Source organism: Salvelinus fontinalis, chromosome 4 (assembly GCF_029448725.1).
Source record: "Salvelinus fontinalis isolate EN_2023a chromosome 4, ASM2944872v1, whole genome shotgun sequence".
NCBI lineage: Eukaryota > Metazoa > Chordata > Actinopteri > Salmoniformes > Salmonidae > Salvelinus > Salvelinus fontinalis.
Window position 1 is genome coordinate 79,833,940 of NC_074668.1, and position 24,167 is coordinate 79,858,106.

Sequence of the window (24,167 nt, forward strand, 5' to 3'; positions counted from 1 at the left end):
GTGAGGTTCATTGTGTTCCTGGAAAGTGACCAACTGTGTGCCTGCAGCCTGTGCACTGGAGTGTGGTGTAATGATTACTTCCCTGTGAGCAGGGAGAGAGTGTGAGGGAGGGAGACAGAGAGCGAGCACCTGGTTAACTAGTGGCTTATGGCTGCACCTCTGCCAGGCAGGGTCTGTTCTTTTACTGCAGACTCCCCAGGGAGATAGGAGGGGCCTCTCCTGGCCCTCACCTCTCCAGCTCCCCTGATCTCCCTGGCCCTCACCCCTCCAGTTCACCTGGTCTCCATGGCCCTCACCCCTCCAGTTCACCTGGTCTCCATGGCCCTCGCCCCTCCAGTTCACCTGGTCTCCCTGGCCCTCACCCCTCCAGTTCACCTGGTCTCCCTGGCCCTCACCCTTCTAGCTCCCCTGGTCTCCCTGGCCCTCACCCCTCCAGTTCACCTGGTCCCCCTGGCCCTCACCCCTCCAGTTCCCCTGTTAACCCCAGCCCCCCGGTCCTGACCCCTCCAGTTCCCCTGCACCCCCTGGCCCTCACCCCTCCAGAGCCCATAGAGACCCACTCCACCAGCAAGGCAGTGTTGAGCAACTCTTAAACACTCCTCACCTCTGTCCCTGTGTCACTCCCAATCATCTCTCCTCTCTCCCTCTGATCAGTCAGAAAAGCCACATGAGGTAGAGGGAGAAGGACGCCATTTCTATTTTAGGAAAGTGTGAGTGAAAGGCAGTCCATGATTCTTGATGGATTAGACATTAAGGACTATCTTAACCGTTCATGTAAAAATGAAGTTTAATGAGGTTTTGGATGCTTATTTCACTCTGTTCTCGAATGAAGCTTTGTTGCTTTTTATTTTTCTATTGACTGTTTCTAATTGTATTAGAATGATGAATAGTATGAATTTGTTGCGTATTTTCCACTGTTCTCTGAGTGTTAGTTGTTGCTTATTCTCCCATTGTTCCCCAATACGTTTTTGTTGCTTATTCTTCATCATTCTCCAATAGGCTTTTGTTGCTTAATATTTCCCATTGTTCTGTCACACTGTTTCACAGGAGAAGATGAAGAGTAAGAATAAGCTGGTTCCCAGGCTGTTGGGGATAACCAAAGAGTCAGTGATGAGGGTGGAGGAGAAGACCAAAGACGTGGTGCAGGAGTGGCCCCTCACCACTGTAAAGAGATGGGCTGCCTCGCCCAAGAGCTTCACCCTGGTGAGAACCCCAGCGTGTGTGTGTGTGTGTGTGTGTGTGTGTGTGTGTGTGTGTGTGTGTGTGTGTGTGTGTGTGTGTGGGGGGGGGGGGGGGGGGGGGGGGGGGGGGGGGGGGGTCTGGTAAGACTCCCTTCCTCAGTGCTGCCGCCTCCACTTCCTATAGTCCACTAGAAGACTGACAGTGTCCACAGAGACCTCTTGTATATTTTATACGCAAACACCAATCCATTATCTGCTCTCTGACATGTATGTCGTTTGTGCTCTATTTCTTAGGTAGATTACACATAAATTGACTTTCAGTAAATGAAATGTTCATCTGAATGTTTCTCTTCTCATAAACAATTAGTATGAAGACTCTTCTCTTCACTCATTCAATTGTTTAACTTAATTCATTGAACAAACCCCCTTTGTCTTGCCTGCCAATGTCTGCCCTTTGTGACTTTACTAAGAGTCAGTGACTAAAGAAATGCCTAATCTAGAAGATCTCTTTTTGTAGACATGCAGTCTTTACCAACACTCAATTGAATTAATCCTCTCTGTGTTGGTACAGTTCAGGAATGTTCCCTCTGTGTCCCAAATAGAACCATATTCCCTTTAAAGTGCTCTACTTTTGACCGGAGGGAATAGGGTGCCATTTGGCATGCAGCCTCTGTACCTTGATACTGAGGAAGCTGTTGAAGTTAAGCTGTACCTTTTGGTGAATGCTTTTAAATATATTCATAGAATTTTATTCAACCAATCATGCGTATTCCTTTGTGGAGATCCTTTCATCCATTTTCAAACCCCTGTTGGCAGGGTCAGATCAGTTTCATATTCTAAAAGATGATGTCCAGAAATATGACTAAGAAATATAGAAGGATATTCTATGGAATGTCTCCTGATATTTAACGTCCGAAGTGATTTTCTTCTTTCCCCACACAGTTTGTTCCATGCAAAGTGTGTCTTTTATACGACAATAACTGTAATTGGTTTAATCTGACAGTGGCTAGAGCCTGCTAAAAGTTTGATGTCTAGGCTCCAGCAGTATAATGTCTGGCGTCTGTTATAACAAACTTATTCCATACGTTCACATTAATCCCCACACACTGAGCCAAGTCCTCTATGTAAACAAATGACAAGTGAAGCCACTGCAGTGGTTGGGATCTTGCTCTGAATATTATTCCAGTAAGAGATGCTGTATACAGTTTGCCATTAGCTGGAGCATTTGTCATGAACCTCTGTGTGTTATTCCAGTGTGAGATGCAGCATTTGGCGTTGCTGGCCTGTGTTTGACTGTTGTAGGATTTGGTATGAAGCAGTGTGTGTTTATTTCTGGTCGGGATGTATAGGATTTGGTATCGTCCTCTGTTTGTCTGTCTGTTGTAGGCTTTTGTAATAGTCCAGTATAAAATGCTATATTTGGTATGGACCTCTGCTGTAGGATTTTGGGGAGTACCAGGAGAGCTACTACTCAGTCCAGACCACTGAGGGAGAACAAATCTCTCAGCTCATCGCTGGATACATCGACATCATCCTCAAAAAGGTGAGTGTGGAAAACCCTTTCCCATCGTAGCTACATCTTCCTTGATTATTGATTATCGATTTGTTAAAGTGAGCGACACTGCTTCTAGAAAACATCAATACTCCCATGCATGTCCAAATAGTTATGCCAAAACTTACCTGCCAATCACAATATGTGTTGCCTTTTAGAGATAGAATAGCCATTGTCACCTTTGTGATCCAAATGTCACTTTGGGAATTTCTCTCTCTTTCTCTCTGTCTCTGTAGAAGCAAAGTAAAGACCGTTTTGGTTTAGAAGGAGATGAAGAATCCACCATGCTGGAAGAATCCGTCTCCCCAAAGAAGTATGTGAACTGTTATATAATGCTCAGTAACACACAATAGTAGTGTCCTACAGACCAGGGTTGTGTTCATTAGGGCATGCAACAGAAAACATTTTAAAATTAAAAATAGTGTTTATTATTGGAGAGGTCCAAGTAGTCTCGTCTATTTTTGTCTGTTTTCTTCCGTTCAGTGGCTAATGAAGCCAACATGGCCTCAGTCCCATTTTATGTTCCAGCTATAATGTATAGATCTCATAAATACACCTGCCTGTACTCATGAACACTTCCCTCAGTGAGGATAGTTTTGTCCCTTAGGATCAACTTCCTCTGTTGGAGTTCCTCTGTTCTCTCCGTCCGGATAAACAACATTTTTATCTGGACTTCCCTAATTACACGCGTATTAGTCCCTTTATCTACATAGAGCTGTCGTTAAATAACGTAAGCTGTTTTCCTGTCTAGTCTCAATTGATGTTTCCTTTCCTGTACTGAGGGAGTATTGGCCTTGGTAGTGTCCCAAATGGCTCCCTATGTAGTGCATTACTTTTGACCAGAACCCTATGTGCCCTGATCAAAAGTAGCACACTGATTAGGGAAAGGGGGCCATTTGAGACGCAGACCTTGTGTTGTTCCTTTATCTGGGCCAGTCAGTGTGGAGGATAGCATAGAGAGCCTAAGGGAAAACACAGGCATTAATTCTGCAAACTCACAGGAAACCAAACCTGGAAGGCTTCATCTGAAGAATAACAGAGTCTTGTTCCTGGAAGAACACAATGAAGGTTTGATGTCGACCGTGGTTCCTGTTAGCACCACACACACACACACACACACACACACACACACACACACACACACACACAGACACACCGAGTCTGAAAAACAGACACCACCATCCTTTGATAGTTGGACCACCTGTGGATGGGAAAGGTGACGCCTGAAATGCTATCGATAATTATGTGATCAATATTAAGTATCACAGATGTGTTTTTTCTAAAATCATGCACAGATCATAGTTAATTCATGTAGAATTTGTCTGTTTATCTGTGTGTTTCCAGGTCGACGATCCTGCAGCAGCAGTTTAACCGTGTGGGTCGTGTGGAGCATGGTTCTGTGGCTCTACCAGGGGTGATCAGGTCTGGCTCTATAGGAGCAGAGTCTCTCAGCATGGGCACAATGCCTTCTGCACAGCAACAGGTCATCATGGGACAGATGCACCGAGGACACATGCCACCACTGGTGAGAGCAGGAATGCAATGTTACATGTTCTCTCTCTCTCACACACACACACACACACACACACACACACACACACACACACACACACACACACACACTTTCTCCCCCTCTTCTTTCTGTTTCTCTCTCCACCTTTCTCTCTCTCTCCCCCTATCTCTCTCGCACATCCTCTTTTAATATATATATATCTCTCTCTTATATCTCTATACGTGTTCAGTAGATATTGATCATGTCTGTGTGTTTATTCTCTCCAGAGCTCGGCCCAGCAGGCCCTGATGGGGACCATCAACACCAGTATGCAGGCAGTACAGCAGGCACAGGCTGATCTGGGAGAGGTGGACAACCTGCCTCCTCTGGGACAGGACATGGTGTGGACACACAGACACACACACACACACACACACTTGTCTCCACTGGGACAGAACATGGTGTGGTTACACACACACACACACACACACACACACACACACACACACACACACACACTTATCTCCACTGGGACAGGACAAGGTGTGGACACACACACACACACACACACACACACACACACACACACACACACACACACACACACACACACACACACACACACACACACACACACACACACTTGTCTCCACTGGGACAAGACATGGTGTGGACACAAAGACACACACAAAGACACACACACACACACACACACACACACACACACACACACACACACACACACACACACACACACACACACACACACACACACACACACACACACACACACACACACACACTTGTCTCCACTGGGACAGGACATGGTGAGGTGGACATACAACAGCATACTGACCATCACACACGGACAAGCACACACAGCACTCAGCTAATTTCATGCCCTATTAACTTATAATTAAGTTGTTACTACTCTTAAAGCTTCTGATCCAAATCTTTACATTTTATATTGTAATTTTCTGACGTTTGATTTTTATGCTTAATGGCATGTTTAATGTATGTACATAACACTCCTTAAAATAAATGTAACCACGTCTATGCTTACCCTAGTGCTCTTTCCTCAATGCCATTCTCCCTGCTTCAGCTCCTAGATCACCATTCATCCTTCAACTCCCATCCTGACTTTCTCATGTTTAATTGTTCTTATTTACTTGTATGTTCTGCAATTCAGCTTTTAGCTGCCAAGTACCACCTTCATGTAATAATTCTGATGAACCAGTACCATCTCTCTCCTCCAGGCGTCCAAGGTGTGGATCCAGAACAAGGTGGATGAGTCCAAACATGAGATCCACTCCCAGGTGGACGCCATCACCGCAGGAACAGCTTCTGTGGTCAACCTCACCGCTGGTACGTGGCTTTGGGATGACTCATGAAATGACATGTTCAATGGAAGAGCTGAATATTCCAGTGCTGTTGAAGTGACAGTAAAAAGATTTTGAGTTTACATTTTTAAAAGCAGTTTTTTTACTTCATTTTTATATCTTGCTGTTTTAAATTATTCACACTTGACATTTTTCAAATTAATGATCTGGTTTTCATTACGTGTGAATCTACAGTAATGATGAACTGTTATCCATTATAATGTGTACTAGTGGGCCATGCAAGCTGGCAGTATTCTTCATATCATTGGTTTGGTGCCATGCGGAACCCAGCCAGTGGACAGTCGGTGCTTCAACCATCTGTTTCAATATAAGGGGACTTCCCTGCTCTGTTGTCCAGTAGCAATCAGAGAAGAGTGCTGATATAGGATCAGTATAGTGATTAAGATGACATGGACCGGGGATCCTGATCCTGGACCAGCGCTCTGAGATGCTTTATACGGTCCCTGACCCTTTTCCCCTTTTATCTAAATGTCTGGTCATTTCCACCAGCAGTCTCATGTCTAAACAGAATGATCTAATGTGACATGCTGAGTTGACTGGCTGAGTGTAACATGGGTACATGTTTGTGACACATACTGGCTCCCTGTACTGCACCCTGTTAGGTCCCCAGAGGACAGGCCAGAAGGGCTTGAGATGGTTAACTTGGCTCTCTTTATCTCTCTATCTCTGTCTCGCTTTTTCATTCTCCTTCTCTATCCTCTCTGCCTCTTTCCATCCCCACTCTCTTTTGCTTACTATACTCTATTCCCTCTCTCTGCTCTCTCTCTCTCTCTCCCTTCCTCCCTCCATCTTATAGGTGACCCGACAGACACAGACTACACTGCAGTGGGCTGTGCTATCACCACCATCTCCTCCAACCTGACAGAGATGTCTAAGGGTGTGAAGCTACTGGCTGCTCTTATAGAGGACGACACGGGCGGGAGCAATGACCTTATGGGTGCCGCTAGGAACCTTGCTGGGGCCGTCTCTGACCTGCTCAAGGCTGTGGAACCTGCCTCCGGAGAGGTGAGACAGGGCTGGCGGAGGCAGATAACTTGCCTCAACTCTGGTCCAGGAGAGCCCAGGGTGTGTACGGCGTTTGTTCCAGCGTAGTGCAAAGCAAGCACACTTGAAACAAAAGCCTGCAGACTGGCCTACTGCGGCTTTCCGTGGCCAGAGTTCTATACCAACAATGCTTTAGCCCAACACCTGTGGTATCTGAAGAGCACATGAGCTAGCTTCTACACATGATTCAACGTTATAGACTTACTTGGACCTCTCAAGTTCCATTGTCCATGATATAAGGCATTTTATATTGTCTTTATTAACAGAACAAACATCACAGTTGATTTTTTCCCAGTTGTATTGCCTGTAAAGAGAGGGTAACACAAGGCTGTAGAGTGCGTTAGGTTTGACCTCTGATTGATTGGAAGTGTTTATACTGTACTTATCACTAATGCACCACTGGCCTCAATAATACCAACTGAGCTCTTACTGTATTCATATGGTGGCACTCCTCCCAGTTACAAGGCTTAATTTGATTACTATTTCCCTTTTTTTAGGGAGTGTGTGTGTGTCATGTGTCGGCTGTCTATTGTATTCCTGCCCTCATGTCTGAACAGAGACAGGCGGCCAGAGACCGACAGCCAGGCAGAACCATAACAAAATATGGCCATTTGAGCTATTCACCCTTCCTTTGCTACTGTGTGTTCACGTTTAACAAAACAAAGCCCGGTGAGGATAATTCTGTTGTGAATGATTCATCACTGCCATGTTGAATAATGGATTTCACATAGACCTGCACCTGCAGGCCCAGTTCACTACGTTCACAATGTTCTCTTCAAGGCCAGTTGGGATAAGAATGTTTTTGGGAGATTCTGTCTTGACAATATGAAAATACCCTGATGTGGATTCAGAAATACAGTAGCTCATCTAAGCTAGTCTGGTGTCTCGACTTTCTGAGGCTAAGCGTAGATGCCGAGCCAGCTGTAAGTTAGGTCTACCTACCGTAGACCCCACGTGGGCTAACCCTTGTGCCATAGCTGTACTCTGACTTCCTGTTCCCTCAGCCCCGTCAGACAGTGCTGAGTGCAGCAGGCAGTATAGGCCAGGCCAGTGGAGACCTGCTGCTTCAGATAGGAGAGAACGAGTCAGACGAGAGGTTCCAGGTAAGAGTCTGTTTATTTTCAGTTTTCTCATTACAACCGTTCACATGCGATTCAGATTCAGCACATTTAGAGGGATTATTCTGCTGCTGCACCCAATCTGAATTTCAAGCGTAACCTTTGCTTATTAGAATTTATTAAGAGGGATGGACATGAATAATGGTGATGACGATTTCAGGAGGTGCTGATGAACCTGGCCAAGGCGGTGGCCAACGCGGCAGCCATGATGGTGCTGAAGGCTAAGAACGTGGCTCAGGTGGCAGACGACACGGTCCTACAGAACAGAGTCATCGCTGCTGCCACGCAGTGTGCCCTCTCCACCTCCCAGCTGGTCGCCTGTGCCAAGGTACAACACTGTAGACCTTTCACACACTCCCACTGACGTTTCATCATGATGAGAATGATGTGAGAAGGTATAAGGTTTGTGGCAGTGCTACGGTGGATAACTCAACAACAGTAGCTATGATTCTTCCACTTCAGGAACCCCAGGTAAAGGTACTAACTTCAATAAATACACGTAGATGTTCAATGGAAGTGTTTTTGATCTTACATGATTTGTTTACTTCATCTTTGTTTCTCTTTCAACACATTCACTAATTTTTCTCCAACATCCCTTCCTCTCCAGGTGGAGACTCTCACCATCAGCTCCCCAGTGTGCCAGGAACAGCTGATCCTGCCCTTCCTGTCCCTCTAACTCTATATCCCTCTCTCACATGCTCACTTTCTCCATCTCCCTGCAGGTGGTGAGTCCCACCATCAGCTCCCCAGTGTGCCAGGAGCAGCTGATTGAGGCAGGGAAGCTGGTGGACCGCTCAGTGGAGGGCTGTGTCCAGGCCTGTCTGTCTGCCACAGTCGACGGGGAGATGCTGAAGCAGGTGAGCGGAGTTGGGGTCAATCTGGAGCGGAGTCCATCTCAATTTCAGTACAATTTTCTCATATAGAAGCATTGAGGAACATTGAAATGGGTTTGTCAGTGTACTTCCTGAATTGACTGAAAGTTGAATTGAAACTGAGTTGAGACACATCCTGCAGGTGAGTGCTGCAGCCAGTGTTGTCGGTCAGGCCCTGGGGGACCTGCTGGAGCACGTATGCCACTACGGCTCCCACGGCGAGCCCATTGGTCGCTACGACCAGGCCACCGACACCATCATGACCGTAACAGAGAGCATCTTCAGCTCCATGGGAGACGCAGGTGAGGAGGGAAGGGGATTCCCTAGTAGTGGTAGTGATGAAGTCGCTAAATAGAACTGAATAGAATTAAATGCTTGATTTAATAAAGCTTGATTTAGTCATGTGTTCTTTAATAGAGAGAATAACTACCCATCTCTCATCTCCTTGGACTGGCAGGATTTAGTCATACAGTAGCCTAACTTTGTCTGGTTCTCTCGCGCACACACACGTCTCCATCCCCTCTACTTCTACCCATCCCCCTCTTTCTCTGCTCTGTCTCCCCCAATCAGGAGAGATGGTTCGTCAGGCCAGGGTCCTGGCTCAGGCCACCTCTGACCTGGTGAATGCCATGCGGTCAGATGCTGAGGTGGAAGTGGATGTTGACAACTCTAAGAAGCTTCTTGCTGCAGCTAAACTACTGGCAGACGCTACAGCCAGGATGGTGGAGGCTGCTAAGGTACAGTACGTAATAATGGCTTACTGACTGTGCTAAGCTTTCGGTCAACGACAACCTTTGTCAGAACCGGTCTGATGAAGGTCGTTGTTCATTAAAAGCGTAGCACATTAAGCACTGAAACTTGCATCTGATCAAGTGTGCGGAGACTTCTTTTCATTTATTTAGTAAAAAGGGTTTAGAGACGTCAAACTCATTCCACAGAGGCCCAGTGTCTGCTGGTTTTCACTCCACCCTTGTACTTGATTGAGGAATTAAGGTCACTGATTAGTAAATAACTCCCCTCACCTGGTTGTCAATCAATCAATCAAATGTATTTATAAAGCCCTTCTTACATCAGCTGATGTCACAAAGTGCTGTACAGAAAACAAGCCTAAAACCCCAAACAGCAAGCAATGCAGGTGTAGAAGCACGGTGGCTCAGAAAAACTCCCTAGAAAGGCCAGAACCTTGGAAGAAACCTAGAGAGGAACCAGGCTATGAGGGGTGGCCAGTCCTCTTCTGGCTGTGCCGGTTAGAGATTATAACAGAAAATGGCCAAAATGGCCAAAAGCACAGCCCCCACACCACTAGAGGGATATCTTCAAGCACCAACTTACCATCCTGAGACAAGGCAGAGTATAGCCCACGAAGATCTCCCCCACAGCACAACCCAAGGGGGGGCGCCAACCCAGACAGGAAGATCACGTCAGTGACTCAACCCACTCAAGTGATGCACCCCTCCTAGGGATGGCATGGAAGAGCACCAGTAAGCCAGTGACTCAGCCCCTGTAATAGGGTTTGAGGCAGAGAATCCCATTGGAGAGAGGGGATCCGGCCAGGTGGCGACAGCAAGGACGGTCTTATTTGAATGGAAACACTAAAAACCTGCACACATTAGGCCCTCCGTGGAATGAGTTTGACTCCCCTGGGTTATAGATTCTCCATTATGTATGTACTAGAGGAGTTGTCCAAAAGGAAGGTTAGTAAAGTAGGTTGTACTAAAGTAGTATATTACAGATTCGTCATCTACACAACTAGAGCAGTGAAATTCCTCAAACTCCCTTCCAAGAATGATGATCTGTCCTGTTCGTTGTTTTCCCCATCCTGTACACACAAGGTGACCTTTTCGTTGTCTGCCTGGATGTGCTGGGGAAAAGAGGACCCGGCTGGAGTCCCTAGAGAGAGATGTCTGTTTTTGAATCCCAGAATGTCTGTCAGAGCCGTGTATGGCCGCAGCAGGATGTCTCATGTTGTCCCTCAGATCACTATGTTCCTATGAAGTGACCTCATCACTAATGAACCACCAGTGACCTCTGAGGTATCACTGATTGTACTGCTGTGACCAGCTATGGTGGCCTTCCTATTTAAACACCACCCAGAGACCAAGAGACTGAGCAGTTCTCACTGACTGGAGGAGGACAGGCATCGCTATGGGGTCTGAAAGAATTTGGCTAGTCTAACCTCTTTCTATGTCATACTTTCTTTAAAAATGGCCCTTTCCAGTGAAAAACTACAGGTTGTAATTCGCAGAGCTGCCAGTGTATTGTTTGTTTTTATTTAACCTTTATTTAACTAGGCATGTCAGTTAAGAACAAATTCTTATTTACAATTTACATTGACATGCATTTCATGTATGTTTGATATGGTTATCCGAATGGGGTTGTATTGCATTTGATTACATTCATTCAAACAGAGCTTTTTCCACAGTGCTATTTGGGTGCTTCCTGGTTGTCTAATTAAATATCCGTCTACTTTTATTCAGGCAGTCCACTTGATTCTTCATCTGCTCCTCAGCCTTACAGACAAGTATTAATGTCCCTGCAATCATGAATGCTAAATGGGGCCATATCTTACAGCTGGTTAAATGCTTTTGATTCCAAATTAATCACATTATAGCAGCTATCTTTATCACTGTCAATGCAGGATTTGCCCAGCCACTGTTTCCTTGGTAACTGTCAGAAAGGGGACTGTATTCAACACTACCCCTAGTTGCAGGTAGCCTAGCAGTTAGAGCGTTGGGCAGGTAACCAAAAGGTGAAAAATCTGTTGATCTGCCCTTGAGCAAGGTACTTAACCCTAATTGCTCTAGGGTTGCCGTCAACATTGGCTGATCCGTGGCTGTAACCCCGCTTTCAGAGGGTCTCGGGGGGGAGGGGGGTGGGGGGGGGGGTGTATGCACAAAAAATATATATTATATGATGCTAATATAAGCATCATATAATTGATTGATTGAGGGTAGAGAATGTTTTGCTGAGGCATGGAGAAAGGATTGTGTCAGTAGTGGGGAGTCCACAGAAGATGGCAGCTCTTCGTTTGGCTTTCTCTCAAAGCTGTGTGTTGAGAAATCTGGACATAAGCCATGTGGTTTAATTTCGAACACTACTCTGTTTCATTTCCAATCCCTTTTATTATTAGGATACGATTGGTTTTCCCTTCAGTGACTATTTCCGATCACACATAGGTGACCAGTTAACCTGGCGTACAGGAAGCAGTGAATAGTATGAATAATAGCCTGTACTGGGCTGGCTAACATGACACTGTTATGAAGAAAGTGATTTGCATTTCAACAGTCAATCACATTATTCCCCTCTACTCTTGAGGATTTAGTACTGTAACTTCTCTTCACATTAGTCTGGGCTTACTATAAACATCACCTTGTGGCTGTGGGTGGTATGTTTTTAGTGTGTGTGTGTTAGTGAGATATAAGATGGCTGCTGTAATGTACTGTAGAGGGTTACATTCAGCAGCAGGTGAGGGAAGCGCCTGGCTGCTTAATTAACTAAATGGCATGGAGGCTTAGGCTCTAGATTCTCTTCATTCCCTCAACAATAGGACGCACAGAGGCTCTTAGGATATTGGTTTGTGTGTACTGAACCCAGTCACGTCCAATCAGAGACAGCTGGAGAGAAAGAGAGAGGTAAAGAGAGCTGGAGCCAGAGGAGGAGGTAATGACAAGGAATCTTGACGTTTCCTCAGCAACAAGATGTTGATAGATAGACAAAGAAGAGCTGCTGTCATTACAAACGGACATGATTACAGTTGGACTTTCCCTGGATGCATCTCCATCTGCTCCAGTTTAATGATGGATGAGGTGTCTTCCTTTGTCTCTGTGTGTCTGTCTCTGGGTGTGTGTGTGTAACAGGGCGCAGCGGCATACCCAGAGAACGAGGACCAGCAGCAGAGACTGAGGGAGGCGGCTGAGGGGTTACGCGTGGCCACCAACGCTGCAGCTCAGAACGCCATCAAGAAGAAACTCATTAACAGGCTCGAGGTCAGTTGGATGGGTCTGAGCTAGGCTGGGCAGAGCCATATATATGTACAGTATACCTATGGGTGGCGCCGCGAGTTTGGTGCTAAGATGGCGTCCCATTAATGGGTTTGCAAAACTCTGTATATGGCTCTGGGGCTGAGTAAGCAGGCACTTCCACTTGCTTCTCATCATAGCTCTTGCTCTACATACACACCACATTGTCAATCACATGGAAAACACCAGGCTTTGAGTGAAAGTCTAGAAATAGTATTTTTTATATGTTGTATTATTTGGGGCTTTAGGTTAACGTGCAGAGGTGATTACATTACCAGAGTTATTATTTCCAACTGCTGATGTAAACCATGCAAGAACAGTTATATACAGTACAGGACATTACTGAGTGTGTTTGGAGAGCTACAGTGTACACTGTGTACATTCAATTGTTATAGAAACTTCTTTTCCCTTCCTGTTTACATTCTGAGAAGTCCTTGTATGTTTTCCCTCATATGAAAGTAGAGACCATCCAGTATCATTCTTCGATTGTCATCCTACTAGCCACTGAAATGTAAAAGGAGCATTTTACATATGACTGTTGAACGCGGAATGAGGGAGAGCTCGGTTTGTTGTTTTGGAAAGTTTGGTGTTTTGAAAGTGTGTTATAAAGTTTCTTAATATCTAGCTACCTTTTGAGTTTGGATCCCGAGACGCAGTTGGCATCAGTTGCTGGGTCTGCTACTCTCTGTCCAGTGATCCTGCCGACCAAGACCGGTTCTGAGGTGCTATTTGGTGTAGCTGCTTGCTAGCTGCCTATCAAGCTAGCGGGGTTTTCTTGAGGGCTTGAATGCAGCCCCCGTGGCTGGGATCACAGATTGTCCCAGGCTTGTGGCTGTCTAGATCCCTGCTCTTTGTTGTTTTCAATCTTCCCTGCGACCTGCCCTGTCTGGAACTGTGAGGAGTAACAGCGTAACCTACGTTGCTAGGTACCATGACAAAGACCAAAGCCGGCTGGAGTACTGTTGAGGACAGTGGTGTCTCTCTGTCACAGGTGAGCAAACAAAAAAGAAAATAAATTCTACATGCTGTTGTTTCAACAAGAAAATGGCTTGTAGTGTTTTGTCCAAATCCTGGTGGAGTCAACTAATAAAAGAATGGACGACCTGACCAGAGAGGTCCAGGGCCTGAAGAACAGTTTGCAGCAACAACATGGTTGTGGACGTAATTGCAGAATCGCCACATGAGACCTGGATGGAGTCTGAGGACAAAGTGAGGGAAATGATCTCGGCGAAACTGAAGATGGACCACAAGAAGATTGAGGTGGAGCGCGCTTACAGAACTGGAAAACCCACCACCGGCCCATGTGACAGGCCCGTAGTGGTCAAGTTCTTGAGGTTTATTGCCTTACCTCCCTAATCTTACTACATTTGCACACACTGTATATAGACTTTTCTATTGTGTTATTGACTGTACGTTTATTTATCCCATGTGTAACTATGTTTGTGTCGCACTGCTTAGCTCTATCTTGGTCAGGTCTCAGTTCTAAATGAGAACTTGTTCTCAACTAGCCTAAATTGTTAAATAAAGCTGAAATAAAAAATAATAATAAAAAAGCACAAGGTAGCTGTTCTGGAAAGAGCCAAGAACTTGAGAGGAACGTGTACCTTCCTCAACGGGGACTATCCTGAAGCTGTGCACCAGAAGAGGAAAGAACTTATCTTGGCCATGAAAGCTGCCAGAGTGCGTGGGGACATTTACTTACATCTGCTTTGACAGGCTCGTTGTCCACCCTCCCTCCCAAACCCCTGGAAGGGATGAATAGAGCAAAGCCTATGGGTTTGTAGCTTCAACCCCGCAGCACACACAGATTCTACTTACACACACTGACTGATTCATGGAATATTTATTTCTTGCAAAGAATAGAATAGGTCGACTTTTGGTACTATGGGAGATAGTAGATTGACTATAGGCTAGTGCTTTTGCTGTTCGTTAGGCCTGCTCATCTTGTTGGCTGACGAAAGGAAATGTGGACAGTTCTTTCAATATCTTCAATATGCACCTCAGAATTGGATATGACAGAGAGCCGTGTGAGTGAGAGATGCTTCGGATTGCGTTGCACACTCAGGGAGAGGGGCACAACGCAGCACTGCAAAAGGCATGGATGTTTTTAGGGGGCATTACTGCCACGAAGGGGATGCCACTGTGAAATTCGAGGCATTATCAAGTGCTTGTCAAATTGTGAATGAGAGGCTATTGGCATGTGTACAGCCTATGCAAAAAACGAAGCCGAGCTCATGCCTTTCGAGATTTTTTCAAATCATCATTAGTCTCATCATGCAACCTTACAATGTAAGAACAACTAAAGTTACATTAATACATCTAAATTACGCATATAGGAGTACCTATTTCTTTGCTAACCACTCAACACAGAATAGTGTGTGTGCGCATTCCCTCAAATCGTTTTGGAGAAAATATTTATTTTATTCAGCTTTGTTCAATTGTATTCTTAATACTATAAAATAATGCCACGGAATTATAAGCACATCCTATCTGCTAAATGAAGTAGTGTAGCCCACAGCCATTTGGCATAGCCATATCAGGACCTAACATAAGGACAACTCCGAGCATGCTATTCTTTTCTTCTGAAATAGACTACATTTTCTTCATATCATGCTTCTTTAGACCTGTCTAAAATAAATAATGGATTTATTGTGAAGGGGTAGGCTATATTACATGGATTTATTAGACTTTTTAAAATGGCTTGTAGGCTATGTGTGGAAGCCAGGAGATGCTAAATGTGTTTGGTAATTAATGGTCAGTTACCGTGAGACGACAGTTATTTGCTTGACAATCACCGGCTGACGAAATTTCATGACCGCCACAGCCCGAAACAAGATTGTTCATGTATCGATCACACAAAGCGGCCTTTACTGGTTCTAACAACAGACCTATCAGCTTGACCAAATACAATGCTATTTCTCTATAAACAAATTAACAACAGACTTTCAGCATGCTTATAGAGAAGGGCACTCAACATATACTGCACTGACACAAATGACTGATGATTGTTTTATAAGAAGATTGTGGGAGCGGTACTGTTAGATTTCAGTGCAGCCTTTGATAGTATTGACCATAACCTGTTGCTGAGAGAACTTATGTGTTATGGCTTTTCAACCTCTGCCATATCGTGGATTCAGAGCCATCTATCTAATATAATTCAAAGGGTTTTATTTAATGGAAGCTTCTCTGTCAAACATGTAAAGTGTGGTGTACTGCAAGGCAGCTTTCTAGGCCCTCAACTCTTTTTTATTTTTACCAATGACCTGCCACTGTCATTAAACAAAGCATGTTTGCTGATGATTCAACCATATACGCATCAGCAACCACAGCTAATTAGGTCACTGAAACCCTTAACAAAGAGTTGCAGTCTGTTTTATAATCGGTGGCTAGTAATAAACTGGTCCTAAAGCTAAGAGCATTGTATTTGGTACAAATCATTCCCTAAGTTCTAGACCTCAGCTGAATCTGGTAATGAATGGTGTGGCGGTTGAACAAGTTGAGGAGACTAAATTACTTGGTGTTACCTTAGATTGTAAACTGTCATGGTCAAAACATATAGATTCAATGGTTGTAAAAATGGGGAGAGGTCTGTCTGTAATAAAGAGATGCTCTGCTTTTTTGGACACCACACTCCTAAAAGCAAGATCTGCAGGCTTTAGTTTCGTCTTACCTTGATTATTGTGTGGTCGAGTGCTGCAAGAAAAGACCTAGATATGCTGCAGCTGGCCCAGAACAGAGTGGCACACCTTAATTTTTATTGTAATCAGAAGGAGGATTTAAATACTATGCATGTCAGTCTCTCTTGGCTAAGAGTTGAGGAGAGACTGACTGCATCACTTCTTTTTATAAGAAACAATGTGTTGAAAATTGCAAATTGTTTGGATAGTCAACTTACACAGAGCTCTGACACACACACTTACCCCACCAGACATGCCACCATGGGTCTTTTCATAGTCCCCGAATCCAGAACCGATTTCAAGAAAGCGTACAGTATTATATAGAGCCATTATTGCATGGAACTGCGTTCCATCTCATACTGCTCAAATGAACAGCAAACCTGGTCTCAAGAAACCAATAAAGCAACACCTTCCCTATTTGACCTAGATAGTTTGCGTGTATGTATTGACATGGAGTCTGTGTGCCTTTTTTAAATTGATGAAGTTTTGTCCTTGAGCTGTTAATGTTCTGTATTGTTCATGTTTTGAGTGGGCCAGAGGCTCTCACAACAGCCAATGGGGATCCTAATAAAATACCAAATCAGGAGACTGTTTGAACCCTGCTGCCCGACATTAAAGATGGCACGACAAATATTTGATCTCTGACCTGAGGAACCCTGGCTCTAAACGCAGACTGCCTGCCTCCCAAATGGCACTCTATTCCCTTTAGTACGCTTCTTTTGACCATGGGCCTCCTGGTCAAAATAAGTGCACTATAAAGGGAATGGGGTGCCATTTGAGAGGCATCGTGTGTGTGTGTGTGTGTGTTTTGATTCATCGAGGCAGTGATTCTAAACATGCCTGACGTGTGTGACATTCCAACAGAATGCGGCCAAGCAAGCTGCAGCTGCAGCCACCCAGACCATCGCTGCCTCCCAGAATGCAGCAGCCTCCAACAAGAACACCGCCGCTCACCAGCAATTGGTGCAGAGCTGCAAGGTACTGGGGATAAGTCTCTTAATGCCAGGGGACATCGCCAGTTCCTTGCATTGAACACTGTGTATGCCTACTGTAGTTAAACAGCTATAATGGTGCTACAGCTATATAGAAACTGTGGTTGAATACTGTATGTGTGTCTACTGTTTATGTATGTGTGCGGCTCACTAGGCCATGGCAGACCACATTCCCCGGCTGGTCCAGGGGGTAAGGGGCAGCCAGGCCCAGCCTGAAGACCTCACTACCCAGCTAGCCCTCATCATCACCAGCCAGAACTTCCTACAGGTACACCCCCAGTGCCAGTCTGGCTCCTAATCTCACCACATATTGAATGAAGGGATCTCAATATATTGTACAGTGCTGATATATGTGTGTGTGTGTGTGTGTGCTTGAAAGCTTCTAAAGATATCTTATTGATGTCTAATACTTGGGCAAGGCTGGGTTTTGTAGTCATAATAGATTCTAAGAAAGACATCTATTCTCTGGTACCAAACATCTTCTTGGGATGAATTTGACATTTCTCTGTTTCCTGTTTCTCTCATGACAGCCTGGCAGCAAGATGGTGACATCAGCGAAGTCATCTGTTCCCACGGTGATGAACCAGGCCGCTGCTATGCAGCTGGGTCAGTGTGCCAAGAACCTGGCCACCAGCCTGGCAGAGCTCAGAACCGCAGCACAGAAGGTACATACACACACACACACACACACTTAAGTCATACCTGTCGCTTTGTCACTTTGTGAGGGTAACTATCCCCTGTTAGGACTAGCCAGCTTCTGATAGACTATGGCACTAAATACCAGCTCAGATGGGTTAAAAGCTGTCAGTCTAGAATGACTAATTCAATGGTCTGCTCTCTCCCTGTGCTCTTTAGGCCCACGAAGCCTGCGGCCCCATGGAGATCCACTCAGCTCTCACAGCCGTCCAGACTCTGAAGACTGAGCTCCAAGACGCCAAGATGGCTGCCATAGACATGCAGCTGAAACCACTACCTGGAGAATCGGTCAGGGAAATCTGATTCATTGAATTAATCAACGTCTCTCATTACTTCTAGTGATTACTCTTTCATCCATTGCTGAGTCTGTTTGTCTGGGTGTCTGATGTACTGTGTGCTGTTCTCTCTGCAGTTGGAGAAGTGTGCTCAGGATCTGGGCAGCACCTCAAAGTCTGTGGGATCCTCCATGGCTCAGCTGCTCACCTGTGCTGCACAGGGCAATGAACACTACACAGGTACTGTACTACTGCCCTGGGGCTCCCATTATAATTAGAGTAATACCACTAAATAACAAACTCCATAGCACCACCAGGATGTGTCTATAATAGTATATTTCACTTTTGACTACAGATTTTACTGTTACTACTGAAAGCGTCAACATATTTGATGCTTCAAGGTCAATAGTAAATTAGATTCAACCTTTACTCTGAAAAGTAGCACAAAGGCTAAAACAGAAGAAATCCTTCCCCTCCTTCAATAGATGTGACATTCCTTCAGTAATCTTGTCTAGATGAATGGGGTAATGCAAGCTGATTCAATTTACTAGATTCCTCCCCAATGTGTTGTGTTGATGCTGAAATGTTGCATTCCCTTGTTGAGGCAGTCAGTGGTTTAGACGTTATGAAACTAAACCAGAGGCTCTCGCTACCTGGTATAGCACACTGTCAACGTGAGAGGGCTATGGATATCGGAGGTCATAACATGCATTTATTAAGCCTTAATTCAATCTTCTGAATGTATTTGGATGTTTGACACATCTGAATGCAAACAGTCCTTTTCATTAATTGTTTTATTTTATTTGTCACATGCTTGGTAAACAATAGGTGTAGACTGACAGTGAAATGTTTACTTATGGGCCCTTCCCAACAATGCAGAGAGAAAAATATAGAAAAAAATAACAACACAAGGAATAAATACACAATGAGTAACGATAACTTGGCATTATACACGGGTACCAGTACCGAGTCGATGTACAGGTGTACGAGTTAGTCTGGGTAGCTATTTGGTTAACTATTTAGTAGTCTAATGGCTTGGGAGTAGAAGCTGTTTGGGTCCTGTTGGTTCCAGACTTGGTGCATCGGTACCGCTTGCCGTGCGGCAGTGGAGAGGGCGCTTGCCGTGCGGCAGTGGAGAGGGCGCTTGCCGTGCGGCAGTGGAGAGGGCGCTTGCCGTGCGGCAGTGGAGAGGGCGCTTGCCGTGCGGCAGTGGAGAGGGCGCTTGCCGTGCGGCAGTGGAGAGGGGGCTTGCCGTGCGGCAGTGGAGAGGGCGCTTGCCGTGCGGCAGTGGAGAGGGGGCTTGCCGTGCGGCAGTGGAGAGGGCGCTTGCCGTGCGGCAGTGGAGAGGGGGCTTGCCGTGCGGCAGTGGAGAGGGCGCTTGCCGTGCGGCAGTGGAGAGGGGGCTTGCCGTGCGGCAGTGGAGAGGGCGCTTGCCGTGCGGCAGTGGAGAGGGCGCTTGCCGTGCGGCAGTGGAGAGGGGGCTTGCCGTGCGGCAGTGGAGAGGGCGCTTGCCGTGCGGCAGTGGAGAGGGCGCTTGCCGTGCGGCAGTGGAGAGGGCGCTTGCCGTGCGGCAGTGGAGAGGGCGCTTGCCGTGCGGCAGTGGAGAGGGGGCTTGCCGTGCGGCAGTGGAGAGGGCGCTTGCCGTGCGGCAGTGGAGAGGGGGCTTGCCGTGCGGCAGTGGAGAGGGCGCTTGCCGTGCGGCAGTGGAGAGGGCGCTTGCCGTGCGGCAGTGGAGAGGGGGCTTGCCGTGCGGCAGTGGAGAGGGCGCTTGCCGTGCGGCAGTGGAGAGGGCGCTTGCCGTGCGGCAGTGGAGAGCTACTTGTGCTACTTCTGTAATAATTCTTCTTTATTTGTAACATTCCAAACCCTACTCACCATTTGTATATTTGCCTCCAGGGTTAGCAGCCAGAGAGACAGCCCAGGCCCTGAAGACTCTAGCCCAGGCAGCGCGGGGCGTGGCAGCCTCTACCACCAACCCTCAGGCAGCGGCGTCCATGTTGGATTCAGCCTGTGATGTTATGGAAGGCTCGGCCATGCTGGTCCATGAGGCCAAGCAGGCCCTGGTCTCTCCCGGTGACGCAGAGAGCCAGCAGAGGCTAGCCCAGGTGAGTGGGGGACTTCAGTACAATAACGTGCAGAGCCATATAGGGATGAAGCTACTGTATATCTCTATAAAAGGCTCTGCTATGTGTATGTACAGTTGAAGTCAGAAGTTTACATACACTTAGGTTGGAGTCACTCCACAAATTTCTTGTTAACAAACTGTAGTTTTGACAAGTCGGTTAGAACATCTACTTTGTGCATGACACAAGTAATTTTTACAACAATTGTTTACAGACAGATTATTTAACTTAAAATTCACTGTATCACAATTCCAACGGGTCAGAAATTACATACACTAAGTTGACTGTGACTTTAAACAGCTTGGAAAATTCCAGAAAATGATTTCATAGCTTTAGAAGCTTCTGATAGACTAATTGACATTATTTGAGTCAATTGGAGCACAACAAAGTCAAGTTTTTGGAGTGGCCATCACAAAGCCCTGACCTCAATCACATAGAACATTTGTGGACAGAACTGAAAAGCGTGTGTGAGCAAGGAGGCCTACAAACCAGACTCGGTTACACCAGCTCTGTCAGGAGAAATGGGCCAAAATTCACCCAACTTATTGTGGGAAGCTTGTGAAAGGCTACCCGAAATGTTTGACCCAAGTTAAACAATTTAAAGGCAATGCTACCAAATACTAATTGAGTGTATGTAAACTTCTGACCCACTGGGAATGTGATGAAAGAAATAAAAGCTGAAATAAATTCTCTCCTATTATTCTGACATTTCACATTCTTAAAATAAAGTGGTGATCCTAACTGACCTAAAACAGGGACATTTTGTCAGGAATTGTGAAAAACTGAGTTTAAATGTATTTGGCTAAGGTGTATGTAAACTTCCGACTTCAGCCGTATATGGCTCTGCTAACGTCCATATTTTCCATCTGTTCAGTATAATTGTCCTCTGTCTGAATGGAGTGGACTGTGGTTGGTACTCTTAGACAACCAAATGCTACTAGAGTTTTAATATCACCACTTTTATTCAGAAAGTTTTGGCTTGTGTTACAGTGAAGGTCAAGTGAGAGGCAACTATTTTTTATTGTAGAGCTTCCACAGATCACTTCTCACAACTACAGTACCTGGTTGTGAATAATAAAATAACTTTTCATAGACAAATAATAGTTCACATTTTATCAGCCCAGCTGAACAAAACACTGATCACCTGTCAAACACAGTGAGGTGTTGATCCTCTGCCTGCTGTAGCAGGAGATTCACAGCTTTATGCACACATCAATTATTAATGCCTGGTCCTCCCCATATAACCTTCCCACCAGATGAATAAATGATGCATCTATAGATGCTTCTGCAGATAAAGGGACAGACGGGACATAGTATTGTGGTGCTTGTTCTGTTCCTTTGCAAAAGAGAGAGAAATAGGACCCATTTTACATGGTGTCGAAGATCCCTTTGTTTTTGAATGGAATCCAATAAAAGTCCTCGAATTCCTCTTTGGATGATGATCTCTTAAATCTTACCAAATAAAAGGCTTCAATTGTCTCTTTTTATCTTTTCCGGTAGTCCTAGTTGCGCATTCAGTAATCCTTTCAGCAGCACGACTCCTGTTCTGTTGCTAGGCCCCACAGGGACACAGACATATTGGTTGGCATATGTTCTGTTGGAAACAGAAGTGCAAATTAGGAACACCAATTACTCCGCTATGCTTCTTGGCTCATTAGCATTTTAAGATTGTGATTGCAGCTCAGCAACATCACTACTGTGGAAAACACCTCCGTTCATGCATGAATGATCACACACACACGCAGGCACGCTCACACACCCACACCTGTGCTCACACACACCTGTTCTCTCTGCTTCAGGTGGCCAAGGCTGTGTCCCACTCTCTGAATAACTGTGTCAACTGCCTGCCTGGCCAGAAGGATGTGGACATGGCCCTCAGGAGCATTGGAGAGGCCAGCAAGAAACTGCTGGGAGAAACGGTAAGTTCTACACTTCCTTAAGTAAAGGTTACTTTATTGAAAAAACATTCACGTGAAGCCACTGATTACCCCTGAGTTAATCACCCGTTTATTGATTTAAAACTGCCGCTAGGTCAAACACTTATCTAATGTTTTTAAACCAAACTTACATTTATTGCACCACAACCTAAACTCTGACTCGCTATGGCTGTCTTTGTTGTCTCTCTGTATTTCTCTATCTCTTATCTTTCTCTCTTTCTCTGTAGCTCCCTCCATCCACCAGGTCGTTCCAGGAGGCCCAGAGCGAGCTGAACCAGACCGCAGCAGATCTGAACCAATCAGCTGGAGACGTGGTCCATGCCTCCCGCGGCTCCAGCACCCAGCTCGCAGACGCATCTGGGAAGTTCAGCGAAGACTTTGATGAGTTCTTGGACGCCGGCATTGAGATGGCTGGGCACACTCAGGTGCAGTCACAGTGGTCTGTCTGTGTGGTACTGAACCTGGAACGTGTTCATTAGGGCACGCCATACCATAGCAATGGAAACCATAATGAACGTTTCTTATTGACAAGTTCACATAGTGCCTCCCCGTTCCACGCACTTTTGTTGTTTTGTTTCGTGCCTAATGAACACAAACGAGGCACCATACTGGATGTGACTGTTTTAGTGACTAATTTATTTACGTAAGCATCTTCATCACCTTTTGGACATAAGAACCAACTGTATAATTTATCAATGCTGCTTTGATGGAAAATAGAGGAGGAGAAGCTGACCAATTGGCCTCAAAAGTCATAGCTTGGCCAACCATCAGTCAATCTATTTGTTGATTAACTTTCCATATAGATACGGAATATTCAATTGAATTGCCTCAGAGCGGCGGTCTGTTAAATGTAGTCTAAATAAGATGACAGTTGAAGGTCTTTTCCGGGCTGCCTTGCTGATAAGGAAGGGGAGGAAATCTTAATGGCATGACACTGATTACCAAATCAGACCCAGGTGACTGCAGGAAGTGCCAGCAGCAGAGTTGGAACCATAGCGTCTTTGTTTAGAACAGAGTTTGAGGGGAACAATAGACATGTTAAGCATGGTGCAGCTAGAAAACCATTCTCCTATTCATCTGACTGATGGAAAGGTGGACCAGGGATAGTCAGTTGCACAGGGCTCCCGAGTGGTGAAGCGGTCTAAGGCACTGCATCTCAGTGCTAGAAGCATCACTACAGACCCTGGTTCGATTCCAATTGTGAGTCTGGGCCAATTAGCGTCGTCTGGGTTTGGCCATTGTAGGCCGTCATTTTAAATAAGAATTTGTTCTTAACTGGCTTACCTAGTTAAATAAAGGTTACATTCGGCGTTGATTAGCCCTATATAGCCGTGTCATTGCTCTGAGGGGATCAGTTACTAGGCAGATTTGGGTTCATTTAGACTCTCCAAATGACTAGCAACATTTCATGCCCTTTCTGTATGACTTTTGTATATGATTGATTTACAACTAGTGTTTGTGACTTATAATAACTGGTGATTCTGCTGTGGATGTTGTAGAGGAAAGATGAGCAGATCCAGGTGATAGGTAACCTGAAGAACATCTCCATGGCTTCCAGCAAGCTGCTCCTGGCAGCCAAGTCTCTGTCTGTAGACCCTGGGGCAGCTAACGCCAAGAACCTTCTGGCTGCTGCTGCAAGGTACCTACCATACACTACCCTCTATGTGGGCTCTCACAATACCACACCTGTTGATTGGTTATTTATTATGCCATGTTGGATTTAGAACAGGAGATTTTCCACCCACAGTTCATTCAACTTTTGCAATGTGTTACAATACGCTTATTGCCA

At 45.5% G+C, this 24,167-nt stretch overlaps 1 protein-coding gene across 1 annotated transcript in view; it reads left to right on the forward strand.

Annotated features, from left to right (window-relative positions):
• LOC129854484 (talin-2-like) overlaps positions 1 to 24,167 on the forward strand; it is a 126,551-nt gene that overhangs the window by 72,888 nt on the left and 29,496 nt on the right. Inside the window, exons 10-31 of the mRNA XM_055921567.1 lie at positions 1,048 to 1,203; positions 2,623 to 2,724; positions 2,970 to 3,046; positions 4,078 to 4,258; positions 4,513 to 4,626; positions 5,482 to 5,590; positions 6,422 to 6,630; positions 7,674 to 7,772; positions 7,948 to 8,115; positions 8,510 to 8,644; positions 8,802 to 8,961; positions 9,230 to 9,396; positions 12,517 to 12,645; positions 17,220 to 17,333; positions 17,502 to 17,615; positions 17,878 to 18,012; positions 18,203 to 18,331; positions 18,456 to 18,558; positions 20,215 to 20,423; positions 22,241 to 22,360; positions 22,606 to 22,803; positions 23,878 to 24,017. Of these exons, the coding sequence (XP_055777542.1) occupies positions 1,048 to 1,203; positions 2,623 to 2,724; positions 2,970 to 3,046; positions 4,078 to 4,258; positions 4,513 to 4,626; positions 5,482 to 5,590; positions 6,422 to 6,630; positions 7,674 to 7,772; positions 7,948 to 8,115; positions 8,510 to 8,644; positions 8,802 to 8,961; positions 9,230 to 9,396; positions 12,517 to 12,645; positions 17,220 to 17,333; positions 17,502 to 17,615; positions 17,878 to 18,012; positions 18,203 to 18,331; positions 18,456 to 18,558; positions 20,215 to 20,423; positions 22,241 to 22,360; positions 22,606 to 22,803; positions 23,878 to 24,017 (3,068 nt within the window). The remainder of the gene's footprint in view (positions 1 to 1,047; positions 1,204 to 2,622; positions 2,725 to 2,969; positions 3,047 to 4,077; positions 4,259 to 4,512; positions 4,627 to 5,481; positions 5,591 to 6,421; positions 6,631 to 7,673; positions 7,773 to 7,947; positions 8,116 to 8,509; positions 8,645 to 8,801; positions 8,962 to 9,229; positions 9,397 to 12,516; positions 12,646 to 17,219; positions 17,334 to 17,501; positions 17,616 to 17,877; positions 18,013 to 18,202; positions 18,332 to 18,455; positions 18,559 to 20,214; positions 20,424 to 22,240; positions 22,361 to 22,605; positions 22,804 to 23,877; positions 24,018 to 24,167) is intronic.